This window comes from Vigna radiata, chromosome 9, assembly GCF_000741045.1.
Source record: "Vigna radiata var. radiata cultivar VC1973A chromosome 9, Vradiata_ver6, whole genome shotgun sequence".
Lineage (NCBI taxonomy): Eukaryota > Viridiplantae > Streptophyta > Magnoliopsida > Fabales > Fabaceae > Vigna > Vigna radiata.
Genome location: NC_028359.1, coordinates 14,015,219 through 14,026,130, shown reverse-complemented (window position 1 = coordinate 14,026,130; position 10,912 = coordinate 14,015,219). Strand labels below are relative to the sequence as shown.

The window sequence follows — 10,912 nt, the reverse complement described above, 5'->3', positions numbered from 1 at the left end:
TTTCAACAATTTGTGTCTAAGTTGAATGAATTTTAGTTCTTAGTATGTAATTCTTTTATTTCTAAGTTTGGGGCAACTATTTTCATAGTTTATAGGAAATGGACAATGAGCCCTTTGTCTTTTATGTAGGTAGATTGTGCAAAAGGTCATTTCCACACTCTTTTGTAAAATCCCAGCAACCATGCACAATCAAAATAGCAATTTTATATCATCATAGTCACACTATCATGCACAGCGAAAATAGCAAATGGGTAATTTTGTTCCTCACTCACACTCACACAATCACCGATCATGTATAAAATCAATTGAAATCCATTGAAAGAACATTCATCACAAGCAATCAAACATCAAACCAGGTTAGCTTCCATACCTTTTTATGGTGCGACAGAGAAAAAAGGCACGACGGAGAAGAAAGGCGCGACAGAGAGGAGCGGCCTATTCCAGCAGAGACGAAGTCCGACGTCAATGTGGAGGTGGAGGGTGCGACGGCGGAGGCACGACGGCGGAGGGCGCGACGACAAAGACGATGGCGCAGCAGCAGCAGTGGCGTTTTCGCAGAGGAGGCAGCGAGAAAACTCAGAATCGGGTGGAAGAAGATGAAACTGTTCTTTTTTTTTTAACCTTCAGAAGAGAATCTGTCGCGGTTCTACACTTAACCGCGGCATATTCTATTTTCTACCGCGGTTCTATACTTAACCGCGGTCTATTTATTTTAAAAAAGTAATACAAAATGGCAATTTTGTTATTTTTTTTAAACTATATGCCGCGGTTCAGCGCCCAACCGCGGCATATTCCCCAGATCAGGGAATAGGCTGCGGTTCTCTGGCCAACCGCGGCCTATTCTCCAACGTTCAGAAACGCTTTAACTGCCTTCCCAACTGCTTTTTGGGGTATGTCAGGAGGTGGCAGGGGGAATAGGCCGCGGTTCTCTGACCAACCGCGGCGTATTCCCCCTGCCACCTGCTGACATTCCCCATCAGTCAGCCCCTGCATTAAATTGACAGGGGAATAGGCAGCGGTTGGTCAGAGAACCGCGGCCTATTCCCCTGTCATTAAATTTTTTCTCTGACGTGGAGTCAAAGGGGTTGGTTGACAATGGTATATGCCGTGGTTAAGTTGGGAACCGCGGCATATAAGTTCAATTTATTTACAAAAGTGCCACCGCGCAGCATTATGCTGCGGTTTCTGGTGAACTGTGGCATAATGTGCGCTGTATAAACCCTTTTTTTTACTAGTGTACCAATACAAAGAGGGAATGTTACAAACTTGATTTCCACTCTTCCTTTCATAGTTTTGGATATCTCAGAACAATAGAAAATAAAAAGGATTGGGAATAATAGGAAGGGAAGAAAGATTTTTAAATGCATAAACATTTAAGATATTTTCTTTTCTTTTATTGAAACAATGTACTATTTTTTGTTCTTTCCAAATATTGGAATAATATACAATTTTAATTCAAGGTATGAAAATATGCCTTTTAATATATGGTCTGTCAAATTTTGTGTAGGAACTGAAAGTTTTTATTTTTAAAGGACGCTGCCTTTAAATCAAATATCTCTTTTTTCAACAAATAGTAAACTTTTAACATCAACTTCAAAATTAGTTGTTTAAATAACCAATATTAAAAGTTTGAAAGAATCTACTTTCAACAATCTCTTATCATTGATTCTTAAACCAATATTTTTTAACAATTGTTACAAGATGTAATAAAGTTAACATAACATAATTAAAACGAAAACCCATATTAGGATGAAATAAGGAAATGATAAATTGAAATTTCAAAATCATAAATATACTTTCAATATATGTAATTAAAACTCATAAAACGTTTGATATATTGATAATAGATAAGCAATTTGAGTTTCACAAAGAACAAAAAGTTCAATCTCTCATCAAAGGAAACTAGTATTGCCTTTGGTAGTTGGTTTGATGATTATTTTTTTATTAACTTTTGATTAAATTAAATTCAGCTTCAAAAGTCAAAAAGTCTTCGGATATAATCTTTTTTTTTTCCTCCACATTTCTTAAAGTCATGTCTCTCATTGATTTCAAATTACATCCAAGCAGGAACAAGTCATTACCAAAAGTCTAATATATATGTTCGTGTCGTTTTCCTCTTACTTTTCCTGTGAATTTAATTATAGCACGTCAGTTTTACAGCTACTTCAGTTTGAAAGTGTATAATTAATTATGAAAGTTAAGAAATTAAAAATCAATCTTGGAAATAGTTTATGGGAGGGGTGAAGAATTTAATGTATAACAAATTCCAAAAAGAAATATTTTAGTCCAAACTATTGAAGCACTTCTATATAATTATATTTAGTAACAAAAAATGATGAAAACTTCAATAAACTTTATATAATTATTTCTAAGTCAAGTATACGAGGGCTTTTTTTTTTTTAAATAGGCAAGTTTGATAGGAAAGTTTTAGGAATAGGCAAATTTTAAAAAAATTAAAAGTAAGTCGTGTAGTTCTTATACTATTTTAAACAAGAAGTTATATAACTTATATAATTTTTGTTTTTATGTTTGTTAATAGGTAATCAATTTGTAAGTCATCATATGCTCAACGACTTCCAATTATATTTTATGAAAGTTTTCTCATATAATTGAGTCATCATTTGGATAGAACACGTTATAATTGAGATATCTTATGAAGTCCGAAAAAGAACATGAAGAATGTAAAGAAGTCGGCGATATATATGTGAAGAAATCAATGAAGCATGTTAAGAACTTAATTGAATATGTGAAGAGCTTAGCAGTGATTAATTTAGTGAAATTGTTTTATAAAAAGATAATGATACTTTGACAATATTTTTTGATATTTTAATATTATTTACGTATTATTTTTTGATTGGTCCAAAAATTTATCTAAAATTATTTCATAATTAATAATAATAATAATAATAATCATAAGCACAAATATGGACCAATCACGTAATGACAAATAGATGGTGTTAAAATGTTGTTAAAGTATCAATATTTTTTATAAAATGTCACTATTTAAAAAAAAAAAAAAACATATGATGATTAATTGACATTGACCATTTAAATTTTCAAAGTGATAGTAACATGGTAATAGTTTTGAATCCCATTTTTATTGAAACAGAACCTGAACACTTATCCTCTTATAGAATCATGTGACTCATCTAATCTTATCTTAAATCTTTTGAGACCAGTTCAAGTTCCAGACCATGGATTCCCTTTCACAACCAACACTTGTAGCAGTGATAGCCATAACCATAATTCTTCTCTACAACAGATGGAGGAAGCAAAAGGGTAGTGAAAAAAGGAAGGGTACAGAACCCCCAGAACCCTCAGGTGCCCTACCATTGATTGGTCACCTGCACCTTTTAGGAGGTCGGACACCCCTGGCTAGGACCTTTGCTGCTTTGGCTGACAAATATGGACCCATCTTTCAAATCCGTCTAGGGGCATACCCTGCCCTTGTGATCTGCAACCAAGAGGCCATAAAAGAGTGCTTCACCACCCATGATAAGGTCTTGGCCTCACGCCCTAAGAGTAGCCATGGTGTGCTTCTTGGTTACAATTTTGCAGGGTTTGGATTTGCCCCTTATGGCGCGTACTGGATCAAGATCAAAAAGCTCACCATGCTTGAATTGCTCTCTGCTCGCCGCCTCGAATTCCTCAGGCATGTTTATGAGTCTGAGATTGATACTTTGGTCAATGATCTTTGGATGTATCTTGATGGCAAAACTGATGTTAGAGTCACTATAAGTGATTGGATGGAACGCTTGAGCTTCAACATCGTCACAAAGATGATTGCTGGGAAAAGGTATGTCTTTCTTTCTTTGGTATGAAGATTCTTTTATGCTATAAAGATTCTAACTTCTTCTCACATGTTTTGATTCCAATCCTTTTAAACACGAGTTATATTATTTTTCTCGTCAATTTCATAGTATGATAATTTTCTTGTAATTACATGCCACGCGAATAAGAAATAAAATATTAACATTTAAAGTTAACTTATTCAAATTGATATAGAAAATGGAAAATTCTATTTTAACATCAATTTTCTCTTAACACCACCTTTTAATAATAGAATATTATATGTAATAAATAAAAATAAATATAAAGAAAATTTTGAAATAAAATAATAATATTCATCGATGTCAATTAAAAAAGTGAACGAAATATCAACATTAAAAAAAGTCATCTATAATTTGTTGCAAGATATACATAATGTGATTATTTGAGATTCCAAGAAAAATTTAAGGTATGTAAATAGCTGTAGATTTTATTTTATTATTTAATTTTATAACATTGAAATAGCTTTAAAATCTATTTTTTAACAAGTTATTTAAAAGTTTATTCTAGAAAAAAATTGTTATTATTAAGTCTATTAGGTCAGCTGTAACATCCCAAAATTATATAACAAGTATATAGACATGGAAAGCAACAACTGTAATACTAGAAAGCAATAGGAGTGATATGATGCTAGTATATAGTTATACAGTCATTCAAAATAAAGATAAGTTAAAAGCTTTACATATATAAAGTCTTTCAAAATGGAATAAGATAAAGAAACTGAAAGTAAATCTAAGAGGTGGGAGTTACATCTCCACTGTCCAGAGCTTGCTCCAAAGGCGTGTCATCTACTGGTTCTGCTCACATCCAAAAGTAGGATGATCATCACAAGAAGGGAAGACTAGAAACATGCAAAATACACACATACATTTCAAGGGTGAGCTAGTATTTAAAATATAAACATATTCAATGCATTTTCAAGAAACAGAGCATACAAGCAACAACCAATCAAACATAAATAAATCCTAATTGACCTAGACTCGTCCGGACTAGGAATGAATATTGATCTTGGGCAGGTTGTGCACTTGTGGTGGACTCTACTGTTTTGCAAAGCCATTGCCGAGGGGTTTCACCCGACCACACACAAGGCTAGTCTGTTACTGCGGAATAGACCTCCAGTGAAAGCGTCTACCCTAGGACTTCCCACTACTCTCACCACCCGCATCGATCCTCTCTATTTGAGAATGAAAGACCGGCAGAGTATTAGGGATAACCTCCCTTGAAGGAGCCTCAATATTCATTCATACACTAAAGTGATCTCACCTAGAGATCTTAGAATAATTCTCAAAGTTCATAATCCATATCACCAATCTTGTTTCACTTCACCAACCTCATCCAATTAATCATACAATCTCATTCAGAAGTAAAATAAACATATATAACTCATACATTACATATCTTCACAGAAACATCATTTATTAATACCAATTTCTTTATCAACTATAATTACCTATACTTAAGTAATTCAAACAGTTTGGAGACCCTCACCAATGGTTCCGGAAGAGTCAAAAACCCCCAGAACGACCTAAAGAACGTCCAAAACGGATGTCCGAAACCCCACAAACTATCAAAAACAGACACGACAGCAGAAATGGCGCCCAAGCGCCCCTTTAAGGGCACCCAAGCGAGAATTATGCAGATTTTTCTGCATAATTGCGCAATTCTACCCCCTTTTTCCAATTCTAATCCTTTTGGTGAACTTCTACAACCCATAAGTCAACTTTCATGCTAAAATAAACTTACCTAAACAATTCTAATCCTTTTTAACATTATTATAAAGTGTTTATGTATTGATTTAGGTTCTACAACTTCAATTTTATCAACCTAGAGGTCTAAATTCCATTCTACAACTTGGAGTTGATTTTTAACCATTTAAACATGCCTACTAAGTCACACATGACCTACCTAAGTTACCTAAACTAACTAGGATCACCAAGAATGCCTAACTCTAAATTTGACCACCACACTTCCTTTCTAACTCTCAAACACCAATTTACCCAACTTAGGGACCCAAAATCCAATCTTACCACTTTGCACCTATCTTGACCAATTTAGTGACTCAAACAAGTCACAATACAGTGGGTGAAACTGTCCCAACAGCCCAAAAACGTGATAAACCTCATTTTCTCAAAATCACTACCTCACTTCCTCTAAAATGACCAAAAAGTAACCTAAGGCACTTAATTTCCTTTCTAGCATCACCACAACAAAATTTCTATACCACAACAGCTCCAACATACATAATTCAGCAATCTAAATCATTAAAAAACAGCATACAATCATCACCCACCAAATTGCATATTAAACACCTCCATCCATGCATTTCAAGTTAACCAAAAATCAAAATCATGTTTCCAATCCACATACCATTTCAAAAATTATCATGCATTCACATCACACAACCCAAAACAAAATAAGAACTAGCTCCCCTTACCTGGACAGTGATCACGGCTCAGACTCGAACTATTTTATGGAATTTGGCACCGTTAGAATTTTCAGAGTTTGCCTAAAGATCAAATGTTGGGAAAATTGAAAATAGATTTTAGGTCTAAATTAAACAAGAAATTTGGGAAAAACAAAATGAATCACATGCAACAATATATATTGCATGATCATGGCCCTAATGGCTATGTAGAATTGGGAATTTACTTACCAATTAGAAAGAGGAAGGATTGATCGGTTGAAATCGAAATTCTTGAAAATTGAGACACTTAATTAGCTTCTGCTCAACAAGAAATATTCAAGATTTCAGTTTGGATGAAGAAATTTATGAACAAGTGAAAGAAAACATGGAGAAGAAAGAGGGAACAAGGAGAGGAAAGTGTTGGTGTTCTTAGAAAATGAAAGAAACTTGAATTCTGAAGCTTTTGTATTTTTGAAAGAGTAGAATCCCCAACCCATTATTTGCTGCCATGTGTACTCCAACAAGGTTTATAATTTTCTAAATCTTTACATCAATAATTATTATATTGATATAAGATTACTTATAAATTTCTAATATATATATATATATATATATATATATATATATATATTAATTTAAGTGTCTTAAAAGTCCCACATTAAATATATATATATATATATATATATATATATATATATATATATATATATATATATATATATATATATATATATATATCATTAATTTTTGAATATAATATTGTAAAAGATTTATTCTAAAAGTTGTGAGTTTGAACCCAAGCCTATGTGCTTCCAATATTTGCTTTGGAGATATTTATCAAAATGCATGCTGCCAACGTTTCTTTTAATTTGCAAAGTTCTTATTTTATTAAAAAAATCAATTTCCTAAAACTTTAGGCAGATATTTTGGATTATGGACCTGATTCACTAGTTTTATAAATAAAGCATTTCATTTACTCCAAAACACATCATCGAAGACCGTTCTTCCCTTATTTTCTCTTCTCTTAGTTTTATTTTTTCTCTTTTCTTCTTTTCTTAAAATTATTCTAGGTTTATTTTATACTCTCTTTAAATATATTTGCTAGGCTTATGAGATACATAAGAGATTCAATGGATTATTTCATTAAATACAATGGATTTCTCGCTATACTAGAAAGATACAATGATGTTAACTAGATCTCTGCTTCAAATGAGACAAAATCCACTAGTGGTTATGTATTCACACTTGGGGGTGGTGTGATTACATGGAGATCAACTAGACAAAAATTTATTGCAAGATCAACAATGAAATATGAGTTTGTTGCTCTTGAGATGGCTGGTGGTTGAAAAACTTCTTATCGAACATTCCACTAAGAATGAAATCAACATCATCGGTACCAATACACTGTTATTGCCAATCGGCAATGGCTATAACTAAAAATAAGAATTACACTAGAAAGAATAGACATATACAATTGAGACACAATTTGGTGAAGTAGTTGCTAAAGAGTGGAACTATTTCCATTGACTATGTGAAGTCAGAACGGAATCTAGTAGATCCTCTAACAAAACCCTTGGGAAGAAATATGATCTTAGAAACATCGAGGGGAATGAGACTTAAGCCACTGACAAACAAACAAGTGATAGTAACCCAACATTTGTGATTGGAGATCCCATGAATAAGGTTCATATGGATAAAAACAAGTCACTTGTTAGCACTAATTTGATTTTAAATCAAATATGTCCATTACTATGGTGTGTGTGAAAGTGCTAGAGATTGCATTATTAAGAGGTTAAACTTTGTAATTAAACAAAGTTTTTAATGATCTTCATATCGCTTATGGGTTGTGTATGATTTGCAGCATACACTTGATGAAATCACCTATATGAGTGTCAAGTGGGGCCGCTTGCATGAGATATTAGCATGATCTCTAAAGCACTCATGAATATATGGCACGCGCATGGCCTAATAAGCGCATCACAACAATAACAACAAGGATTGTGGGGGTGTACTGTGATTGATAAACCTCTAACACACTCAAGTGTTTTTGGTTCATATAGTATGTTATACCAACTACACTGTGTGTTAAATTTCTTTATCTAGGATTGGTTCATATAGCTTGTTATACCAGCCTGATGCATTACATCTTATAAAACCTAGGATTTTTCTTCTTTTCTTTCTTTCAATAATTGTTTCTTATCTTTTACAATATGTGTGGGATTATTATTATTTTTTGAATATAATATTGCAAAAGATTTGTTCCAAAAGTTGTAGATGATTTTTCTGAGCTTGGACTGCAAGCCTCTTTTGCTTCCAACATTTTGCTTTGGAGATATTTCCCAAAATGCACGCTACCAACATTTCTTTTAATTTGCAACGTTCTTATTTTATTAAAAAAATCAATCTCCTAAGATATTTTTTGGCAGATAATTTAGATAATGGGCCTGGTTCACCAGTTCTATAAATAGAGCACTTCATTCACTCTTAAACACATCATCACAAATCATTCTTCTCTCATTTTCTCTTCTCTTAGTTTTATTATTTTTTTTCTCTTCTTTTCCTAAAAATATTCTGGGTTTATTTTATACTCTTTTTAAATATTCTTACTAGTTCTGAGATCGTAAAAAATTTCAGAGAAGTACCTATTGTATCCTGGGGACTTGCATAATATACCACGAATAAATATTTAAAAACAGTGAAACTACACGCTTCAGAAAATTGCGGTTTTAGTTTTTGTCAGCATTTTTACAACAATATATTAGATTTAAATTTTTTTAATAGTGATTAAATTGTAGAATATTTAAAATAGTAATAAGACACATAGTTAATTTTATTAGCTGAGGTTAAATTTCCATTAAAATATTTCTAAAACAAAAGTTAAATTAAAAACAAAAATTGGGAATTGGCATGTTGTTGAACAGGTATTTCAGTTATTTGGAAGATGTGGATGATGTAGAAGCACATGGTGTTGTGAAACTTATAAAGGAGTTCATGCATATATCTGGGGAGTTTGTTCCCTCAGATTTAATTCCAGTTCTTGGATGGTTTGGGGTGCAGGGGAAAGTCCTCAAATCCATGAAACGAATTGCAAAAGATTTGGACACCCTTGTCGGAGGTTGGCTTGAAGAACATAAGAAAATTCATTCCCTCAATAACAAATCATTGGACAAACATGATTTCATTGATGTAATGCTCTCTGCCATTGAAGATGATCCTCTCTCTCATCATAATCGTGATACTATCATCAAAGCTAATGTTGCCGTAAGCCTTTTATCTTTACTTATAGATTCTACAAATACTATTTTGAATAATATTTGTACTGAGGAAGTGAATTTGCATCTTTAGAGTCTGATGTTAGCGGGATCAGACACGACATCAACCACAATGACATGGATACTGACGATGCTGCTGAAGAATCCAGAGGTTTTGAAGCGAGCACAGGAAGAGATAGAAGATGAAGTTGGAAGAGAGAGAAAGGTGGAAGCAAGTGACATAAAAAACCTGTTTTATCTTCAAGCAATCGTGAAGGAAACTTTGAGGCTATACCCTCCAGGACCTCTGCTGGTGCCCCACGAGGCTACCCAAGACTGCTACATTCAAGGGTACCACGTACCCAAAGGCACACGTGTGTTTGCGAACGTGTGGAAGCTTCACAGAGATCCGAGTGTGTGGTCAGAGGCTGAGAAGTTTTCACCAGAGAGGTTTCTGAATGAGAATGGAGAAGTGGTTGATGAAGGTCACCAGCATTTTGAGTATTTGCCTTTTGGGTCAGGTAGAAGGGCTTGTCCTGGTTCAACTTTTGCAACACAGGTTACTCTCATCACCATTGCTCGTTTGCTTCATGCTTTTCGTTTCGATGTGCCTGTCGATGAACCTGTTGATTTGGAAGAAGGCTTGGGCATCACCTTGCCCAAGATCAACCCTTTGCAGATTCTCTTGAGCTCAAGGTTACCAAATCACTTTTATAACACACACAAATTCTAGACATATATACAATATCTGCAATATCAACCTTCATATAAACCCATAGTTGAAGTGTATATACAAAAACTCTCCATTGTAATCCTTTTAATCTTTTTAGGACATAAATTTGGCTTGCATCCATGGGAATCATAAATCATCACTTTTATCTAAGCTCATTCTGTTTTGCAATTTTCTGTCTTAGGTAATGTTTTATCTACAGATGCATTCATCCAAACCAATGGTAGCAATGTATGAAAATCATAAATCATTCATGGCATATATAACTGATTCTTAGTGACATCATCAGATGCCTAAATGTTATGATAAATATAAAACACTAGAATTAGGAAAATACTGAAAGATGAAAGTACTGATTTGAGCACCTACACAGATTCCTGAACTACATTAATAAGTGTTCCCTCGTAATAAATTAAAAGACAAACAGCTCAGGGGAGTTGCGATCAAAGAATAAATAGAAAAGGCAGAAACATAAGTGTGGTATGAATCTGTGTCTAATGTGAATGCGTTCATTACTATTCCATTAGTTAATGACCCTCATTCTAAATGTCTGCCTTCATTTCTAGACCACCCTTTTTTATCTTTAGCAAATAAGGTGGAGAATAAATGGTATAATGTTAAAATATGATAAGAAAAAGAAAAGGCTATGATAAACAAAAGAACTTATAGGTCACGAATGATAGGTTAGAATAGGATAAC

The 10,912-nt window shown here is 33.5% G+C and overlaps 1 protein-coding gene across 1 annotated transcript; it reads left to right on the top strand.

Moving 5' to 3' along the window:
• Positions 1-3,011: 3,011 nt before the first annotated feature.
• LOC106774286 (cytochrome P450 82C4) lies at positions 3,012-10,912 on the top strand. The gene is made up of 3 exons (XM_014661226.2): positions 3,012-3,796; positions 9,154-9,493; positions 9,578-10,912. Exons 1-3 carry the CDS (start codon positions 3,195-3,197, stop codon positions 10,214-10,216), a joined length of 1,581 nt encoding a protein of 526 aa, XP_014516712.1. The 5' UTR covers positions 3,012-3,194; the 3' UTR covers positions 10,217-10,912.

Coding starts and splice junctions, on each gene's coding strand:
- LOC106774286 (XM_014661226.2), top strand. CDS start 3,195: ATGGATTCCCTTTCACAACCAACACTTGTAGCAGTGATAGCCATAACC. Junction 3,797..9,153: donor AAGATGATTGCTGGGAAAAG/GTATGTCTTTCT, acceptor GTTGTTGAACAG/GTATTTCAGTTATTTGGAAG. Junction 9,494..9,577: donor TCATCAAAGCTAATGTTGCC/GTAAGCCTTTTA, acceptor TTGCATCTTTAG/AGTCTGATGTTAGCGGGATC.